This window comes from Felis catus, chromosome C1, assembly GCF_018350175.1.
Source record: "Felis catus isolate Fca126 chromosome C1, F.catus_Fca126_mat1.0, whole genome shotgun sequence".
Taxonomy (NCBI): domain Eukaryota; kingdom Metazoa; phylum Chordata; class Mammalia; order Carnivora; family Felidae; genus Felis; species Felis catus.
In genome coordinates this window covers 210,463,670-210,485,302 of record NC_058375.1, presented here as the reverse complement: position 1 = coordinate 210,485,302, position 21,633 = coordinate 210,463,670, and the positions used below count along the sequence as shown (strand labels likewise).

At 44.0% G+C, this 21,633-nt stretch overlaps 2 protein-coding genes across 2 annotated transcripts; one reads left to right on the top strand and one right to left on the bottom strand.

Moving 5' to 3' along the window:
- Positions 1-8,068: 8,068 nt before the first annotated feature.
- Positions 8,069-8,404, bottom strand: LOC111561651 (small cysteine and glycine repeat-containing protein 7-like). The gene has a single exon (XM_023257870.2). It carries the CDS (start codon positions 8,402-8,404, stop codon positions 8,069-8,071), a length of 336 nt encoding a protein of 111 aa, XP_023113638.2.
- Positions 8,405-10,620: 2,216 nt separating this feature from the next.
- Positions 10,621-10,962, top strand: LOC111561650 (small cysteine and glycine repeat-containing protein 3-like). The gene has a single exon (XM_023257869.2). It carries the CDS (start codon positions 10,621-10,623, stop codon positions 10,960-10,962), a length of 342 nt encoding a protein of 113 aa, XP_023113637.2.
- The last annotated feature ends 10,671 nt before the right edge of the window (positions 10,963-21,633 follow it).

Sequence of the window (21,633 nt, the reverse complement as noted above, 5' to 3'; positions counted from 1 at the left end):
GTAGACAGACAGATGTGTACATTCTTTGTAAAGCTGCATTGCCTTATGGTCTATCTAAGCAAAGTCACATTACCCGGGAAAAAATAAAATGCGAACGTTCACTGTGATCTCTTGGCAAAGTTCAAAGGGAGAAGCAAATTATAGAAGCCAGGGAAAAACATCCTAAACATTTGCATCTTCCTGTCCCCCAAGCACCCTCCGCACGACAGCACGGCCAACCTCTTTGTCACCTCACCTTCTGAAAATTACCCATAAATTCCCAAAGAACTCAGCCTTGGCTTTCTTCTTTTAGGATCCTACCTATTTTCTTTCCTCGTCTAATCCTCTGTCCTTCAAACATAAATCGATTTTGTCTGTCTGGACTTCTTTGGGTTTTCCACTCTTGAAACTGGCAGACAAACTCAAAAAGAGTGGGATGGAGGGGAGGGCATGGGCGCGTATTAATTCATGACTAGCAGCTATTTGTGCGACACAATCTATCTCTTGTATAAGGTACGATGCACACATACATACCATGATGATCCCACTTCAGTCATTTCCCCTGGAAGTAAATGGGATGCAAGAGGCTAAGAGCAAAAAAAGGAAAATGAGGGATCTTCCATGGTAGTTATTACGGTTTGATTTAGAGTGCACACACATATTTCACAAGATACCTCATGCTCTTTTGAAGACAAAAGAACAGTAGCCATCCAACAGTGTTAATCATTCAAGATACTATTTTCCCCGCTAGGAAAACAGAGCCTAGGAAAACGGTTATAAGGGTGCATTACAGCCAATCATTAAACTTTGCCCTCTTCTAAATCTGGTGCACTCTACTCCCTTGTCTCTGCTCCCTTGTCTCTGCTGCCAGAAATATTGGAGGATCACCTGGTGTCTCATTAACTCTTATTTGCATAATTATTATTTAAGCGGATTACCACTCTTTGCGCTATCTATGCAGGCAGCTCTCCTCTCTGGACCAGAACTTGTGGTGAGCATCACAAAAGTGCTCCAGCTCCAGCTCGTAATCTTAGCTGACATTCCTTCAAAGGCAAACCATTCCCAGTTCAAATATTAAATGAAACCTGGGGCGGGACTAGTCACCTTCAACTTTTAATAAGTGACTCCTGTTACCAAGTATTTCCCGGGCATAGGTTTTGAAAAAGAAAGGGAACACATGAGACACTGAACACAGGTAAGAACATGAGCCCTCCCCACCACCGCCACCAACCGAAGGCACAGAATAGAAACAGGAGTGAGGTCACCGACACCAGCCTTGATCTCCCTCACCAGTTGCTTCAGGCTAACCTTTCAATACCCTCTCCTGGACTCCAGCCAACTGGCCCTCATAAATTAGCATCATCCGGACATGCAGCATCCCTGCTCAAACCTGAGAAAATGGAGGCATCTGTATCTGATGCTGGAAAAAGCTGACTGGCTATGGGATTTACTAAGTGGCCTCCTTTGTAAAGTTTAGACTCTGCAGAATGGAATTGGTATTCAATGAATCCCAAACATGCCAAGGACTGTTCTTGTGATTACAGTCTTAACCAAAAAAACATCCAACAGAAAAGAGAGCTGCCCTGGAATGCAGAATATGCATTGACAATTTGATTGTGAAGATATACATGTAATAAGCTATTTTTTTAAACTAATAAAGCTTTATTTTTCATTATCAAAAAAAAAAAGTCCACCCAAAGAGTTATTACTGTCTGGGATGATGAAAAAGTATTTTTCTAACACTGTGCTCTTTTATTAGCTACGTACCACTTTACTCCACATACATGTAGACACGAGATTTTTTTTTCAAGTGCAGAAATGAGAACACAAGAATAACAAGGAAAGAAAAGTTTGAGTGAAGTCAAGAGTGAGTTTTATTCAGGGAAAGGACACCGTGAGGTCTTAAGAAATCTCAAATTGGGGGTTGATATCTCCAAAACAGTCTTTACAAAACAAGGATTAAAAAAAAACATCATGGAATCATAATTTGGGTTTTTGAAACTGGTCATGATATGGGAACACAAAGAGGTAGATGGCTAAACCTGCGATCTGATCTCAGAACAAGAGGCTGTGAGTCGTCTCGGGGGCGTTTGATCAAACCATTTATTTCCCTTATTTCAATGGACCTAAAGACATGAACAGACACTTTTCCAAAGAAGACATCCAGATGGCTAACAGACACATGAAAAGATGCTCAACGTCACTCATCATCAGGGAAAGACAAATCAAAACCACAATGAGATACCACCTCACACCTGTCAGGATGGTTAGAATTAACAACTCAGGAAACAACAGATGTTGATGAGGATGTGGAGAAAGGGGAACCCTCATGCACTATTGGTGGGAATGCAAACTGGTGCAGCCACTCTGGAAAACGGTGTGGAGGTTCCTCAAAAATTTAAAAATAGAACTACCTTACAACCCAGCAATTTCAGTACTCGGTATATATCTGAGTATACAAAACTGCTGATTCAAGGGGGCACATGCACCCCAATGTTTATAGCAGCACTATCAACAATAGCCAAATTATGGAAAGAGCCTAAATGTCCATCAACTGGTGAATGGATAAAGAAGTTGTGGTTTATATACACAATGGAGTACTACGTGGCAATGAGAAAGAATGAAATATGGCCATTTGTAGCAACGGCTTCCAATGACTTATTTATGATCAATAAAGATGTGGGATAGATAGATATAGATATAGATACAGATATAGATACAGATACAGATATAGATATAGATATAGGTATAGATATAGGTGATATAGATATAGATAATATAGATATAGATATAGATATAGGCATAGGTGATGTAGATATAGATAGATATAGATATGGATATAGATATAGAATGAAATCTTGCCATTTGCAACAATATGGATAGAACTAGAGTGTGTTTTACTAAGCGAAATAAGTCAGTCAGAGAAAGGTAAGTATTATGTTATTTCACTCATGTGGAATTCAAGAAACAAAACAGATGAACATAGGGGAAGGGAAGGAAAAATAAAATATAAAGAGAGAGGAAGGTAAACCATAAGAGACTCTTAAATACAGAGAAAAAAAACGATGGCTGCTGGAGGGGTGTTGGGGAGGGATGGGCTAAATGGGGGATGGGCATTAAGGAGGACATTTGTTGGGATGAGCACTGGGTGTTATATGAGAGTGATGAATCACTAAATTCTGCTCCTAAAATCATTATGACACTATATGTTAGCTAACTTTGATTTAAATCTTTAAAAAATGAATTGACAATACTCAAAAGTCATCGTTAGTAAACATGGCCTTGAGAGATGGCAAAGAGGGATGAGAGAAGAACAATTCTAAAATATACGAAAAAGATGTCTACTTTGAAGAAGAATAATCTACATGGATCCTCAAACCATAACATCTGAATCTCCACAAACAAGACAGGACTCTGAAAACCTACCTCTGTGGACAAGAGGAAAGGTCATGTATCACGGTGAGGTGAAGTTCTTCTCTTCCAACTTACCTGTCTCCCTTTGGCATTATGCACAACTCTGTGTTTGGAGGAATTATTGGGTCCATTTTTCACTATTCATCAAAATAAGGTAGATGGAAGATGTGGAGAAATGTACATAAAGAAAGGTTTTTCAGGGGCACCTGGGTGGCTCAGTCAGTTAAGTGTCTGACTTCAGCTCAGGTCATGATCTCACGGTTCGTGAGTTCAAACCCCACATCGGGCTCTGTGCTGACAGCTCAGAGCCTGGAGCTTGTTTCGGATTCTGTGTCTCCCTCTGTCTCTTGGTCCCTCCCCCACTCACACTCTGTCTCCCTCTGTCTCTCAAAAATAAATAAATGCTAACAAAAAAATTTTTTTTTTAAGAAAAAGAAAGGTTTTTCATAAAGTATGCATTTCTCCTGCAGGAGGAGAACCGCTCAGGGTGAGTCCGTAGGAACCAATCAGAAAAGCTAAAGTCTGGGAAGCTCCAGCAAGGAAAAGTAACTACCAACTTTTTTTTGGCTCAAGAGCCAAAGGCTTTGGTTCGGTTATTTTCTTGCTTGCTTATTTATATTCCACTCATTTCACAAAGGACTTAAGACGGTTTACAAAAAGTGCACAGAAAGATAAAGGTTGAAAACGTGTTGGCAAGAGAACACTAGAGCTGGGTGAGTTACACTAAGAGGAAAGATTAATACAGAAATCCAGACATGACGCAATCCTGCTGGCCACTGGAGTGGACAGAAAAGTTGACTCTAAGCTTCTTTCCAACAAAAGTCAGGCCAAGAAAGCTATAACACCCATTCAACCCTTTATCCATAGTGTGCTAAGTGCACACACAAGATACAATACATATTGTATTTCAAGAGGTAATTAAGGATAAATAAAGTCTTAAAGGTGGGGGTCTAATCCAATATGACTGGTGTTCCCCTTATTAGAAGAGAGACACCAGGGATGCATCCACCCAGAGAAAAGGCCCTGTGAGGACCCAACAAGAAGATCCCCATCTTCAAGTCAAGGAGAAAGGCCTCAGGGGGGAAACCAAACTTCCCCAAACTCCGATCTTGGGATCTTGGATGGATGTCCAGTCTTTACAACTGTGAGAAAAAAAAATTGCAGTTATGTAAGCCATCCAACCTGTGGTAGTTTACTATGGCAGCCTGAGGATCCATAATATAGAATGGCACTCTTAGCAAATGATGTCCTTACAAGAAAGAAGTTAAAATGTGGTTGAGTATGTTTTACAACATTTCTTAGTAATTGACCCTTGAAAGGTATCTAATATAAACACTAAATATATAAAAACTAATATCAAAACAAAAACTCATAGATTTTTCTTTATCACAGGAGGGTTAGTTAAGTATCATCTGATTTTTGTTTCATTAGTCTAGCAAATATAGAAGAGAAATCATTGCTTGAATCAGTTGAAAATATAAGAGAGATTTAGGCACCGGGCTAATTGTTTAGGCACCGTTACTTCGGGGTCTTCCCAAGGGGTAAAGACAGTTGAGAGAAAGTGAATCACAGAATAAAACAAAAAGTCAGTAAGACTGTGTTTTAACTTCAGGCATCTTTATCAAACAGGTCATTTAACATCTAACAGCAAAGAGAGCCAGAAGTCAGGTCCGAAGAAAAAATTAAGGTAGACCCCATCTTACCATCGAAAGATAAGTCAACCATCACTGTCTACCTGTTCGTCCTTCCCAGCACCCTCCTATCCTTCTCACTGATGCTCGCCTTCTTCCTCCCCAGGCAGCCAACACACAATTCCAGAACATTCCATATGCTAGTATATGCTGAAGATCCTTATGTCTTTGCTTCAGCTCTTGAAATGACCAAAAGTCTTTCGGATGCTAACACTTTAACCTGTGCTAACCCGGATCATAGAAGCCACAGTGGGAAAGTAAACACAAGAGCGAAAGAGTCACGGTTGATCCCAAGATCAGGAAGGAACAGACAGAAGAACTTGGAAGCAAGCCTTTACAGAAACAACTATACTTCAGAACAGATCTTCACAAATCACTAGGTTTTACGAATGAATGAAGAAAATAATCATGTGGTAAGTCGTAAAATCATAAAATCATAAATAATCATGTGGTAAGTCATGTGTGCATATATAGGTATGTAAATATTGTGTATAACATATACACCATATCTATAGCCTGATGTGTATATAAGAACATAGGTATAACCCATGTAAATAACATATATAATAAAAACAATGGTAAATATAAATAACATGTAAATGTATAAACACACAGGTTATATACATATATTATGATTAGTGTCTACTGATTCTAATCATATTATAAGCAAACTGCGTGCCAAGCCTCGTGATCCATACAAAGCGTGTTTTCAGTCGACAATCTGAACCCAAATTTTCCTCTTAGAAATGAATGCAAAACATCAAGATTAGATAAGTAGACCAAGAAGACAATTTTTTCAGGTCTAGATCTTTTTAGGTTAGCAAATCAAGCAGACCTGCCGCTTCTCAAAATACCCATGCCAAGGGAGTAGATTAAATACACTGTGAAGAGAATCAGGCCGATTTATAAGAGAATTTAATGTGTCATTTATTGGAAGGCTTTTTTATGCTGTTATCAATTCCCTTTAACTCCACACCTTACAGAGTGAGACAAACAACCTTAACGGAAATGGTCAGTTCCTCACCTATTTGTCGACCATATTTAACATAAATTTAAAAACAGGCTGTCATGGACGGTATCCCAAATCTCTCAGAAAAGAACAGAAGTCACTATGCATTATTGTTACCTCATGGTATTATCCCAGGCAGCCACAGCAAAAGACCATAGACTCACTGGCTTGAACAACAAAGATTTATTTTCTCACGGTTCTGGAGGCTGGAAAGTCTGAGACCGGGGTGTGTGGGTGGGTTCTGGTGAGAGCTCTATTTTGGACTGCAAACGACTACCTTCTTGCTGTGCCCTCACGTGGCAGAGAGAGACAGAGAACGCGCGAGTCTCTTCCTCTTCTTGTAAGGGAACGAATCCCATCCTGAGGTCACACCCTCGGGACCTTGTCTGAACCTAATTACCTCCCAAAGATGCCACCTCCAAATACCATCACATTCGGAGCTCTGGCTTCAACACAGGGATGGGGGGCGCATAATTCAGTCCGTAGCAACCACCACTGGAGTCTTGCCTATTTGGGGACTGTAGACGTGGTCCTCACTTGTCGGGCTTTGTATCATGCTCTCATCCCCCACAAATACACTTGTTGTTCCCATTCTGCCATTGTATTAGGTCCTCGTTGTTTTCCCCAATATCCCCGAGGCAGCTTCAGTTCTCTCTACCAACCAGTTAACTCTATGTTGCAGTCAAACATCCCCTCTCAAAAACCACCAGCCTGGAGCATTTGTGGCACGCCCGAGCTCCACCAGCAGCATCCGTGAGCTTTCAGCAAGTTACTTAACCTCTCTTGGCTGTTTCCCTTCTGTGCAACGGACATAATAACAGGGCGTCCTTCAAAACACATAAGTTCTTAGAAGAATTCCTGGCTTGTAAGGGCAGTGTGAATGCTAGTCTTGTCATTGGTTATTTCCAAATACAGTCATATGCTCTGTACTTGGGACACACTCAACAGCTTACTAGTTCCCATATATGTCTCCGACTTTCTAATCCTTCCTTTTTTTTTGCCTTCTGCTTGAAATATCTGTCCCTAATCACTTCCACCTGTCAAAACCTCACTAATTCTTTAAAACACGCCCCCAAATGGCATCTCGAAGCTTTTCTGGTCCTTTACAGTCATTCCCCATCCAACCCTCTGGACCCTCTCCTGCCACAACACACTACATCATGGCCTCTTGACTTGTTTATTATTCTGCCTTGTGTTGGTGCTTATTTGTGTATGACTAGATTGTCATCGGATAAGGGCATAATTATTTCTGTGCCCTTGATGGCCCCAGTCCATGGAGGAACATAATCAATGTTAGCTCAACGAAAATAACCCCAAGGATAAAACAAGATAAAGCAATAACAACTGGTCAGAGTTTGTTTTCGCCTTTTATTAAGTGATTTTTTTAGGCAAACATCTAGAAAGCTTCTATGGCCACAGAAAGAACACACCATTTATAGTAAATACAAAAAGGCTCCAAGTCTAGATAGAAAAACAGTGCAAAGAAGAAAGCCAAGTAGAAGTCACGATTGCTGAGCTCAATCATCAAGGTGTTCTCCATCCTTTTTCTTGGATGACACTGTAGAAAATGTCCACGTGACTGTCTTTTTAAGTTTTTTTTATTATTTATTCTGAGAGAGAGAGAGAGAGAGAGAGAGACGGAGAGACAGAGAGACAGAGAGAGGATGAATCCCAACCAAACTCCACACCGTCAGTACAGCGCCTGATGCCGGGCTTGAACTCACAAAACTGCGAGATCATGACCTGAGCTGAAGTCAGACTGAGCCACCCAAGTGCCCCCTCCATGTGGCTATTTTTAAAACGGCAAAAGCTACCTCAACTCAGAGCATGAGAGCCGAGGGGGAAAGTACCAGAAAGTCCAGGACGCAGGGAGACAGCAGGAGCAGACAGGTGGGATGGAGGGAAGCCTTAGCCATGGGGACCAGCAGACGCCCCTCCCCCCGCCCCCAGCACCTGCACCCCGCCCACGGCGCGCCTAGCTGCAGCACTGCTTCTTGCAACAGCACTTCTGCTGACAACAGCACTTCTGCTGGCAGCAGCCCTTCCCGCAGCCACACGAGCTGCAGCCACACGAGCGGCGGCAGCAGCAGACCACGGGGACGCTGCAGCAGCCCCCGCAGCAGCCGCAGCAGCAGGGACAGCAGCTGGAGCAGCAGCCCACCCGGTAGCACCGGCAGGTGGTGCAGCTGCCGCAGCCGCCGCCGCAGCCACCGCAGCCACCGCCGCAGCCACCGCAGCCACTACTGCAGCCGCCGCAGCCACCGCCGCAGCCGCCGCAGCCACCGCAACTTCCGCAGCCACAGCACCCCATGGTGTCGGTAGAGAGGTCTCGGGAGACGGGAGGAGGGAGACTCAGGAGGTGAGGGAGATCTGGTGCCGCCTCCTGCTGGGGGAGGGGCTTATATATCAATACCCTCCCTTATTTTTAGCCCAGTTTCCATGGAAGGACCTCACAAGACCTTTTCTTTACTTCCTTCCTGAGGTCCTTTGCCACATAACACTGCTATTTTTAGCACAGCAGCCTCCTTAGTAAACTTTGAGTTTTCTGTTATGAATGAAATAGCTGTGTGTTGCCTCTTGAGTCCGCAACTAGAAAAATGATAGCCACGCTGTAGGAAAGAAGTCGTTCCAGGCCCCCGACCATGATGCCTGCATGACAGACAGGAGCCATCGGAGACCTTTCTGGAGGATCCCTGCACACAGCAGGGCTTCTCCGGGATGCCCAGCCACCAAAGTGGAGGGCAGGAACGGTCCTCACGTCCTCCTGGCTGATGAGAAGCAGATCATGGGAGGGCATTTTAAGTAAGCTTATAAAAGAGGTGTCACTTATAAATCCAGGGACACCAACATTCTGGGGGAAGTGCAGGCCTGCCAAAGGCAAAGCCGGGCTGTGTCTGATCCAGAAGCCACAGCATAAGCCCCAAGACAGACCGTGGCGGTTTCCTCCTCTGTGCCCCCTCTGGAGTGGCTGGACTAGCCAGGCAGGCCTCAGTCTTCAAGTCAGTCCAGCAAGAACACGCCTCTGTGGATGCCTCATCACATCCACAGGCTCTCTGGAATCAGAGAATGAGCCGGACAGAGACCAGTCATTTCAAATCAACATTCCCAGGCCCCGGTGGGTCTGAAACAGGGGACTGGACCCAGGTCCTCAACAGGAGAGAGGTGCAAGAGAAAACCAGCCACCCGATGAAACCTTTCTTATTTTTGTTTGCTCAATTTTTTTAGTTGTTTTATTTTTTTTTTTTTAATGTTTATTTTTTAGAGAGAGAGAGAGACAGGAGGGGCACAGAGAAAGAGAGACAGAATGTGAGCGGGGGAGGGGCAGAGAGAGGGAGACACAGAATCTGAAACAGGCTCCAGGCTCTGAGCTGTCAGCACAGAGCCCGAGCGGGGCTCGAACTCACGGACTGCCAGATCATGACCTGAGCCGAAGTCGGACGCTTAACCGGCTGAGCCACCCAGGTGCCCCTAATTGTTTTATTTATTTTTGAGAAAGAGAGAGAGAGAGAGAGCAGGGGAGGGGCAGAGGGAGAGAGAAGGATCTGAAGGGGACTCTGTGCTGACAGCAGAGAGCCTGAAGTGGGGCTCCAACTCACAAACCATGAGATCATGACCTGAGCAGAAGTCCTAGGCTTAACCGACTGAGCCACCCAGGCGCCCCTGTTTTCTCAATTATTTAACAGACAAACTACAGTAGAAATTTCTCTTGACAGATGATTTAGGAGTAGGCTGTGCACAATTCTGTCTTTAGCATCTGACGTTAGACAAGTTAAAAAGAAATGTGTTAATGGCCAAGCAATTCTTGCAAACAAAAACAAACAAAAAATCTCAGGGAGCCGGGAAAAGCATACCCGTGTTTTCAGGTGAGATAGAATGCATTTACGGACACTTACTTTTTCTCTTTTCACTCTGGTTTTCACTTATTCTTTCAAAAGATTTTGTTTTGTTTCGTTTTGTTTTGTTTTGTTTGCAACGGGGGGGGGGGGGGGTGTCATGAATCCCAGTAGAGAGAAAAATAATGTTTTGTTGTTGTTGTTTTTAACCCGGATAACCAAGAAGTATATACAGAAACACAGGACTTTTATTTGGCTCTTGACTCAGACTCCCATGTTAAAAATATATATATATATATATTGCTTCTAAATATTTCAGGCATTTATTTACCTCAACAGCTATCTATTAAATAGTTACAATGGGCCAGGCACTGGAGTAGGCCCTGGGGCAAAAAAATATATATGCATTTATGTTTTCAAGGGCTCACACGTCTTGGACGTGTGTTCTAATCCAAATATAGGTTTCAGAGACAAGTCAAAGTTAAAATTAGCAAGGTCAACTGGCCAAGACTCCAATAAGGAAGGGTGTGAGAGGCCTCATGAGGTGTTTACGAGGAAGAGGGGTGAACAATAAGGCAGGAGCTCAGTTTGCGGGGTTGGTATATAAACCCCCCTCCAGCAGGAGGCGGCACCAGACCTCCCTCACCTCCTGAGTCTCCCTCCTCCTCTCTCCTGAGTCCTCTCTGCCGACACCATGGGGTGCTGTGGCTGCGGAAGTTGCGGTGGCTGCGGCGGCTGCAGCGGCGGCTGCGGTGGCTGCAGTAGTGGCTGCGGTGGCTGCGGCGGTGGCTGCGGTGGCTGCGGCGGCGGCTGCGGCTGCGGCAGCTGCACCACCTGCCGGTGCTACCGGGTGGGCTGCTGCTCCAGCTGCTGTCCCTGCTGCTGCGGCTGCTGCGGGGGCTGCTGCAGCGTCCCCGTGGTCTGCTGCTGCCGCCGCTCGTGTGGCTGCAGCTCGTGTGGCTGCGGGAAGGGCTGCTGCCAGCAGAAGTGCTGTTGTCAGCAGAAGTGCTGTTGCAAGAAGCAGTGCTGCAGCTAGGCGCGCCGTGGGCGGGGTGCAGGTGCTGGGGGGCGGGGGGAGGGGCGTCTGCTGGTCCCCATGGCTAAGGCTTCCCTCCATCCCACCTGCCTGCTCCCCTGTCTCCTTGTCACCTGAACTCCCTGGGATTTTTCTCTTCGGTTAAGTATCTCATACTCTGAGATGTCCGTGAGGCTTCACCCTTGGAGAGCAAGAGCCAGACCCTCCCGTACAAGGCCGTCCGGTGGGGAAAGACGGAGAACATCTTGACCATTCCTCTGCATAGCTCTGGCGGTTTGGCTGACCCCGGAGGGGCAGTCCTGGCACCGACCCCCAGGCAGGAGCCGCGGGGGGCAGACTCCGCCACGCGGTCCCTGTCTGCTGCTCCCCGGCTACCTGCCCTGCTGCGTGAGCTTGATCGCCTTGGGCTCTGTGTTGGGACCTTGCCTGTGCGTCTTCTCTCTTTGCTTCAGGTGGCTCAAGACTTCACGCCTCAGAAGTGTCTAAACCCGAAGGAATAATTAAACTAAAAGACGTGAGCCCCTGCCAGCCCCGGAAGAGCAGCCTGCAGCCGCCCTGAGCTCAGACCAGTAAGACCCTTTTATCCCGTGTTCATTGCCTTCCCCCGTCAATGTCTGCCTTTGCCGTGTCTAAGTGCGATGGATTCCCCATTTCTCAGTTGCCGCTTTGTATTTCTGCTTATTACACAGCAACCTTCTAAATGTCTAATAAACTATACTAGGTTGTCCTTAAAATACTGACTCACAAAAGCCTCTTATTTGGTGGTTACCTCTCTGGGAGGATGAACAGGCCGTGTTGAGCAGGGAGAAAAGAGCTCCCCCAGCGCCCCCCCCCCCCCGCCGGGTTGCGGGCATTTATTGTGAACACCAATTATGCCTGTAATGGAAGGCCTACATTAATCAACACTAGATTCTTCAATATTCTATCAGTCTCACATCTATATTGTAACTTGTAATATGTTCGTGTTTTTCAAGAAGGTCTTAAGTAGACTGACAATAATGGCTAAGCACACACAAGGCTCGATGGAATCCACCCTGGGCGCTAGAATTTCTGTCATTGCCATCCACGCATATTCCTTCCAAGGTAAAATAACTTCACGAACATATAGATTTCATATGCAGTTTGAATTTGATGTGGGAATGGTGTCTTTTCCACAACTGGATTTCCTCCACTGAATGAAAAATTCTAGTTCAGTTACAAAAGATTAATTCCACAGATTTATAGCAAAGGCAAGGTCTGCCTACAACCTCAGTAATCCCTTACAAGAGAACGTAATACCACTCCTCAATTTAGAACTTTATTTTCACATTAAATGTACGCAAATCAGCCTTTTGAGCTTTGCAGCTTTGAGGTAAAGGCTGTCATCCCATTTGCAGAAAGGATTTTCCGTAGAGGATATCACACACACACACACACACACACACACACACCACCACCACCACCACGTTTCCATTAAATAAGCATGGATAGGGATAACTAGGAAGTTTATCCTGCAAAAATCTCTTGAACAGTTTTTGTCTAGTCCCCACTAGCTATTTTCGCAAACGAGTAGCAGCCTGTCGGCATGGGCATGGAAAAGATGTCCTTTTTCTCCATATTGATGAGAGTTCTAAATGGCACTATTTCTCAGGGCAGCAATCTAACAATCTGCACGTTTTTGTAAAGTGCATGCCTTTGAACTCAGAAATCTCACATCTTGGGCAAAAACGTATTATTGGTAAGTCTATTCGTTGCAGCATAAAGACTAGGAAAAAACTAAATGTCTGCTATCGAGGTCACATTAAATGTTGTCTCTCTACATCAGAATACTGCGCAGCAGTCAAAAAAAGAGCGAGATCCAAATAATAAAAATAAATAAATAAAAAGGGGCACCTGGGTGATTCAGTCGGTTAAGCATCCAACTCTTGATTTTGGCTCAGGTCATGATCTCACGGTTCATGACATCAAGACCTGCATTGGGCCCTGCGCTGACAGCATGGAGCCTGCTTGGGATTCTCTCCCTCTCTCTCTGCCTCTCCCCCATCCACTCCCTCTCCTTCCCTCTCCCTCTCTCTCTCAAAAATAAAATTTTAAAAAAATTAAAAAAAAAGAGTGAGATCCCTGTGAACTTAGAAGGGAATATCTGAAAGCTCAACAAGATCATTTGGGTAAATAGAAACCTACCCCCAAAATTATAACACGCAGTCAAGCGAAAGGTATTATCAGCAAGTGTGCATGAGTGGGGTGCCCATGGGGGTACAAAAGAGTTTAGGAAGAGAGACCTAACTGATGGAAATCCCACAGGCTTGTAGATGGCAAAGGCACCACCAAGCACTATAGTGTTCCTGCGACATCACCCCCGAGAAGTATTAAAGCCCCGGGGAGCGTTCATAGTCAGGGAGAGCAGTGCTCTGAATTCTTGTGCTTCTGCGGACTCACTGTGTCTCTTCAATTACACACAGCAGCTCTGGACCTGAGGCTGAGGGAGTCCAGGCAAAATAGTGGCCATGACTGTGACAGTGACTGCCTTCATTGCTGTGCAAGGTGCAGGTGTCTGACCTCAAATTGGCCAGAGTGTTCAATGTCTCGGGTTGGGCTGAGAGTAAAGCCACTTGGGAAAAAATCAGGGAATTCCTTAGAGTCAAGTTATGGGTTTCATTAAATAATTCATCCAAAGCTTGTTCTCTGCAGGTTTCGAGTTCCTGGAGGTCCTTCTTTAGTCGGAGAATTAGACCTACACTGTCCTTCAGATTTCTAAGGAAACACACCCAAATGAGAGGAACTTGTTCCCAAACACACTCACAACAGAGGTGAAGATCGTTCCATTCTTCACCGGTTAAGAGCACTTTGCCAAATTTGTGAGGAAGTGCCACATAAAGGCATGAATTGCTGCCCTAACTTATGAGTCCCCCTGCTGTGACTTCAGATCGTGGAAACTGATGTGAAACATTCAGAGAGAAAAATGAAGAAAATAGAGTGGCAATTCTCCCCTTCTTTTAAAAATATTGTTTATTTGGGGCGCCTGGGTGGCTCAGTCAGTTAGGCGTCTGAGTTCGGCTCAGGTCATGATCTCGAGGTCTGTGAGTTCGAGCCCCACATCGGGCTCTGTGCTGACAGCTCAAAGCCTGGAGCCTACTTCGGATTCTGTGTCTCCCCCTCTCTCTGACCCTCCCCCCTTCATGCTCTGTCTCTCTCTGTCTCAAAAATAAATAAAGGTTAAAAAAATTTTTTTAATATTTTCTGTGAATTCAAAATAATGTGAATTCATTATAAACAATTTCAAAACACAGAAAATTACAAGGGTGAAAGTTAACATTGCTTATAATAACCACTTTTACCATTTTGTTATATTTCCTTCCATTGTTTTCCTATTCTTTTTGTTTTTCCCAATATTTTTATTTCGGAGAATTACAAACCTACAGGAAATTGTGAAAATATTGCAAGATCCTGTACACCACTCACTGAAGTTCACCCATGGTTAACATTTTGCCAGTCTTAGCTTTATCTGTCCCTCTCATTTGAGAGTAAGTTGCAAATATGAAACTTCACCCTTAAAAATATTGGCATGCATTGGCCAAAAGGGATATTCTCCTACAAAACAATGACACAATTTTCACACTTAAGAAACATAATAGTGATACATGCTACTATGTAATATACAATCTTCAATTTCTCCATCCCAAGGATGCTTTGTAATTTAGGTATTCACTTTATTTATTTACTTATTTGAGGGGGTGAAAGCATGGCAGGGGAGGGGCAGAGAGAAAGGAACAGAATCATGAGCAGGCTTCAAGCCTAGCATGGAGCGTGACTCGAGGCTCGATCTCATGACTGCAAGATCATAACCTGACATGATCTTGTTGGATATTCAACCAGCTGAGCTACCCAGGCACGCCTTTATTGACATTTTTATAATTTTTCAACCTGGGTCCAATCAAAGATGTATCTTATGTAATTTAAGTTGGCCTCCAACATTTTATTTTTCTCCTGGCAAAGTTGTTTTTGCAAAATCACCTTTAAAATGAATTTGTGTGTTTGTTCCCTCATGATCAAATTCAAGTTAAGCATATTTGCAGAAGTACTACACAGGTGATTTTTTTTTTTTCCTCAGACCTTGGCGTTGAGAAGTATGCAATGTCAGTTTACCCCGACTGGTAATGTGATCGACTAATTAGTATTATGCCCACCAGTTTCGTCCACTGTTAATCTACTCTTTCCCTTTTAAGAACCACGGTGCTATCTTCTGTGTATTTATATGACAAAATGAAGATTATTACAAAATATAGACTTTATTCTGATTTTTAATGTAATATTTAATTATATATATTTATCCTTATATTAAGTATTTGCTGGGGCACCTGGACAGCATTTAAACATTTAAATGTCTGCCAACAATTCAAAATAAACAAAGTCTCCATTTTTTTTAAGCTGGGAAACTGTATGTGCTCATCTGACAGACAAAAGATAAATATCTTCATATGTAAACAGTTCTTACAAACCCATATGGAAAAAAATGTACAAAGGGCAAATCAGTATTTAAAAAAAAAAGAAACATAAACCAAGTCTCCTTGAAAACTGGGTTGTTCCTGGTTTGGGTCATAAAATAGACAAGATGAGCCCCAGCCCTCTTGTCATTCTAAAAACTAGGAAGCTACAAAACGTAACGGAGTCGTATTGAGAAGACAATCTGAACATCAGAAACAACAATAGCTGCAAAGTACAGAGACACATTAAAATTTTTAAATACATGAGTTCATAGTAATACCAAAAAGAAATAAAAAACCTCATTAGTCATCTTTGGAAGAGGCCAGAAAATTAGCACATTATTTTGAAACTCGTTTTTAAAAATGGTGGGAGGGAGAATCAGACAATTGTTCTGCCTTTTTTTTTAAATAAAATGTACCTCAGAGTAGCCAAAGAGGAGAGAAGAGGACATTTTTCTCTGCAGACGGAGTCCAGGTAATACAGAGGAAGGAAAATCCAGCCCTAATGAATTCATGGATGTAGGTAGTGACTAATCATGGATCCCAACGTCACACAAGTGAGACAAATAGATGCCTCTTGATGGAAGAACACAACACCGCCTATGAGGCAGGCTTGTCCAAAACTAGACACTGAATCGTGGCAGGTGGATCTGACTACTGGAAATCCAGGGTGTTAAATGATTCCACGGGGGTGCAGTCTTCCAACTCCAAAACTCAGTCGCCCAAAATTAATGCTACATTGAAGACAAGTGGCAAGAAGGGGGACAGGGCTTCAAGGGGAGATGCAGGCTAGAATAGACACTATAGGGGCACCTGGGAGACTCAGTCGGTTAAGTGTCTGACTTTGGCTCAGGTCAGGATCTCACGGTTCGTGAGTCTGAGCCCCCCCCACCCCGCCCCACGTCGGGCTCTGTGCTGACAGCTCAGAGCCTGGAGCCTGTTTCAGATTCTGTGTCTCCCTCTCTCTCTCTCTCTGTCCCTCCCGTACTTGTGCTCTGTCTTGGTCTCTCTCTCTCTCTCAAAAATAAATAAACATTAAAAAAAGAAAAAAAAAAAGAAAGAAAGAATAGATTGTACGGGCCCTTCAGTCAGTTGCAGGGATACGTGAATCTTATCAGAACCCTAATTAGATAACTGTTTTTAGAGTAAGATATGTGTGAAAATTTGAGCATGGCTACTTACTAGAAGTTAACTAAAAATTACTGTTAATTGTTAAGCATAACAATGGTATTGCAGTTATATTTTAATTCTTACAAATTGGCTTCAAAATAATTGGCTCAGAATACATCGTTGAAGCTGGATACGTGGGAGCTCATTATATATATTTGCATCCATAATATAAAACACATTTTTTTCTTACAATGAACTTCACTAATAATCAAGAAAAACATGAATTTTTCTCATCTGTTATATTAACAAAGTACTGTTTTAATCATGTCTAGTGCTGGTTGCACAGTAGAAGGAAAGCATCACTCACAGTGGATGGGAACAACTGATGAACATTTTATAGAGAGCAATTTTGTAACTTTCATCAGCAAAACGGGGATAACGTTTGATCTAGCAAGTTCCACCTTTAAGAAGTTGCTCCAAGGAAATACCAGAAGAGAGAAAGGATGCAATGCACAGCTAACATTTAATAAGCTCTTACTTTTTTGTGTTGGGCACTGATTCCTTTAATCCGCAGAATAACCATTTTGGTTAGGTTTATTATTATTATTATTATCATCCTTGTAGAAATCAGGAGACCGAAAAGGTGAAGTCACTGCAGAACTAGTAACTTTAGAAAGGGGATTTGAACCCTGGGATTTGAACCAATGCCTGGGTGGGTTATGTTGGACATTCATTACAGCATCGCTTATAATAGCAAAATATTAGGAACCATCTACAAGTTGAAAACCGGATTCTTGATCTTCCTACCAGTACCCGCCCCCCCCCACCAAAAAAAAAAAAAAATGCTTTTCTCATAGATACACCCTTCCTGGTTAATCCTCTCCAGCATGACTTCATCCTTCCTGTGACCCAGGCCAGAGAGACATTGGCACCCCTTGACTCCCATCTTGTTCGTATGTCCTGCGTTAGATTGATCAACAAAATGGGTGGCATCGTCGGAATCCAACCCGCTCACCACCTGCTCCCCTCCCCCAAAGGTCTGGGCCCCATCGCCACCCCCAGCAAGAGTTCCTCAGACTCAGGGTAGAGCTGCCCCCATCCAGCCTCTCCCCATAGTCAGCTCTCAAGGTACAGTTTACAGTAATCCTTCTGCAGTGAAAAGGCAGTTGATCTCATCGCTAACTCGCACCCTCCCCAGGTTGCCCAGGACACTCAGCGGCAAGGCTGACGTTTGCAGTGACCGAAACTAACATGGGGAGCTACAATCTCCTCATCCCCTTGCTGAACTCTTGCTCCCAGCACCCTCATCTGTTACAGTCCCACAGTCCACAATGCTCTTGACCTTACCACTGGATGGTTCACTCCTTGTCTGTGCTCAAATGTCACCCATACTCTCCATGAGTCCTATTTGAATCACTCAATTTAAAATTGAAATCCTGGGACACCTGGGTGGCTCAGTCAGCTGAGTGTCTAACTCTTGATGTTGGGTCAGGTGGTGATGGCTATGGGATCGAGCCCCTAGTCAGGCTCCTCACTGGGCATGGAACCTGCTTTAAAGTCTCTCTCTCCTCTCTGTCCCTCCCCCATTCTCCTTCTCCCTCTTTTTCTCTTTCTCAAAATAAATAAATAAACTTTTAAAAATATATATTTTAAAAATAATATGGATGCAAAAAAATAAACTTTTAAAAATAAACTTTTAAAAATATATATAAAAAAATAAAATCGAAATCCTATTCACCCTCCCTGCAATCCAAATCTCTCCTATACTGCTCTTTTTCCCCCCATGATACTATATTTTAATACAGTACTTTATTTTTTTAAGGCCTTTCAAAGCCCAGAAAACAATGAGCCATAATCTCTGATTCATAACACACTCTAAGCATAGTCTTCTTTATTTAATTTGCTAATTGTTTTAGTAATATAACGGGACAAAGCCTTGACATCCTAGTCTAACTAAAAGTCACCATCCCAACCCTTCTAAAACTAAAACTAACCCATCCTAACTAAAAGGTCGCCATCCCAACCCTTCTTTCTGCACCCCTGCACCCAAAGTAGTCATTACTCTAATGTCTGTGCTCACTATTTCTTTGCTTTTCTTTGGACGTGGATTTCTTACATCTATATGCATTCTTTTATGTCAACATACTAAGATTCATTTGTTCATCTACTCTCTGGATGACGAAAATTTCCATTGTTTCCAGGGTTATCTATTTTTTTTTTTTAATTTTATTTTAGAGAGAGAGCATGCATGAGAGGGGCAGAGGGGCAGAAGGAGAGAGAGTAAACCTTGTGGAAATAAATGAAGACCGAAGAGAATAGACAAAGGTTATTTATGTATTCGGAGCTCACTACGGCAAAGGGGTCGGCCACTGTCTCTTGCGTTTGGGCAGAGTCTTGAATGTGGGAGAGATTTATAGTGGAAAAAAAAGGAGAGGTCTCAGGTGTGCCCTGCTGGGACCCTGTGACCTGGGGAAGATGGACACAGACTAGAAGCGGGGCACCCGATGTTACTGGTTGGGGGGGGGGTGCATACGTGGCTCTCCATGGTTTGTCCTAAGCTGGAAGCGGGGATGAAAATTTGGGAAGCTGGCAGTTACTGATCAGGTCCTGACCGTTTGGGGTAGATTACAGGAGTTATCATCTGGCTTCCTGGATTGTTTGCTGTAGATAGTGGTCAGACTATGTAAGTCTGACTCGTGGGTAGTACATTGGCTGCCTCAGCAGCTTCCTTAGATCAAGGTTGGTTTCCTGGCTGGTTGCTGCCCATTATGGGTGAGAGTTTTGTTTTATATCTGGTTTGGCCATTGGCCATTTGTACGTGTAGTCTTTAACCTCTAACATATCGGATAATGTACATATTCATTAAGGATATAGTCCCACTCCCACAACGAGCATAATAGTTCTAAGACAATAAAAATTTTTATCTGCTTTGTTCATTGAAGTACTCTCGGTCCCTAGAAAAGGGTCTAGCTGCTGAGGTCATGGGTTGAAGCCCCACATCAGGCTCTGCATGGTCAGCGCGGAGCCTGCTCAGGATTCTCTTTCTCTCCCATTCTCTCAGCCCCTCCCATGTTCGTGCTCTCTTTCTCTCTCAAAATTAATAAATAAACTTTAAAAGAAAAAAAGAAAAAACTATTAAAAAAAAACAGACTTGGGCCAGGCAAGAAGTGCCCATTTCTTTTTTTTTTTATGTTTATTTTTATTTATTATGAGAGAGAGATAGGGAGCAAGCAGGAGGTGGTGGGCAGAGAGAAAGGGAGAGAGACAGAATCCCAAGTGGGTTCCACACTGTCAGCACAGGGCCCGATGCGGGGCTTGAACTTACTAACGTGCCATCACAACCTGAGCCAAGGTCAAGAGTCAGATGCTTAACTGATTGAGCCATCCAACTGCCCTAAAAAGTGCCGGTTTCTGCTTGAGTCTTTTTTTTTTTTAATTTTTTTAATGTTTATTTTTATTTTTGAGAGACAGACAGAGAGAGAGACAGACAGAGTATGAGCAGGGGAGGGGCAGAGAGAGAGACTGAGACACAGAATCCAAAGCAAGCTCCAGGCTCTGAGCTGTCAGCACAGAGCCCGACGTGGGGCTCAAACCCACAGTGAGATCATGACCTGAGCCAAAGTCAGACGCTTAACCGACTGAACCACCCAGGCGCCCCTCAAGGCATGTTTGAAAGCTACTGACATGACCCATATTGCACGTTCCATATGGTCTGATAGAGAATGTGCAATATGCTGGCTGTACTCCCAGCCTTATTCCTGCTCTAAATCACAGACCAAATAATGGCACAAAATAGTCCACTATAGAACCTCCTAGCAAGGAACATCATACGTGTCAGGAGCTGAATGCGACTTCATTATTGAGAAATAATTTTTTTCACCAAGTCTCAGGCAACTATATCACTTTGAAAAACTATATGAGAAAATACTTTGGAAAGATACAACAGTGTGGTAGGGGTTCTTAACCTCGGCACTGCCGATATTTTCAGCCAGACAGCTCCTAGTTGTGGGGGGATGTCCTATGCCTTGGCCTCTGGGCCTCAACTAGCTGGTTGTGACAACCTCTCTCCCAGCTATGACAACCCAGCTGTCTCCAGACATTGCCAGATGTCCCCCAGGGGGCAGAATCGCCACCCTCTCCTTGAAATCCAGAAGCCCCACATCAGAGCACTCTGGCAAAGGACGCATGTTTAGAAATAGCCCCTTGAAGGCTGCAAAAGTATTTTGCAGTGGAATCCTTCTTTCCTTTTACGTGTTTGGAGAGAACCCCTGGGACATATGATCGTGAAGGAGTGGAGTACGCGGGGTGGCTGGCGAATGAGTCCAGGAGGGCCTGGCCCACTCTTACACAGCCCTGCCACCATGCTGATGAGGACTCAGTGCTCCAGAAATGCTGTCGGAGTGAATTGATTTGTGCTCTCATCAGTTTCTTGTCTGTCAAATACCACAAGGAGGCAGCAGCAGGAACACCACAGCAAAGTCTAGTGATGCCAACAGAACGAAATTCCAGCCCCTTCTTAAAAGTGAAATAGAAAGAGCACCAGACTTCAGCTCAGGTCACGATCTCATGGTTCGTGAATTCAAGCCCTACGTCGGGCTCTGTGCTGACAGCTCGGACCCTGCTTGGGATTCTCTCTCTCTCTCTCAAAATAAGCAAATAAACTTTAAACAATAAATGAAGTAGAAAGAGCAGAGCACACACACACTCACACACATACACGAAAGCCACGGGACCTATCTTGTTTTAGCACAACCCACCATTCCATCTTTCATCCCCATGGCGAGGCCGGGGGAGGGGGGCGGAGAGAGAAAAGGAATATGGAGAAATGCCAGAGATGCCTGGTGAGGGGAAGGGGCGGGTGCCATGGTTGGACCAGCAGGCTTGCCTTCTGACTCCTGGCTGCATGAACACTGCTAAAAAAGGGCCTGGGGACATAAACTTTTTATACCATTGTGCCCCAGGGAACCCAAAATGGCTTCCACGAGGCCTAAATTGCAAGGAATCGAAAGGCAATGCTCCAGGAAAGACGCCGTAAAAACGGAGCTGGAGAATGCTGGGGACAGATCTGTCTTCTTGTTACTTTGGCCCAGGCCGTACC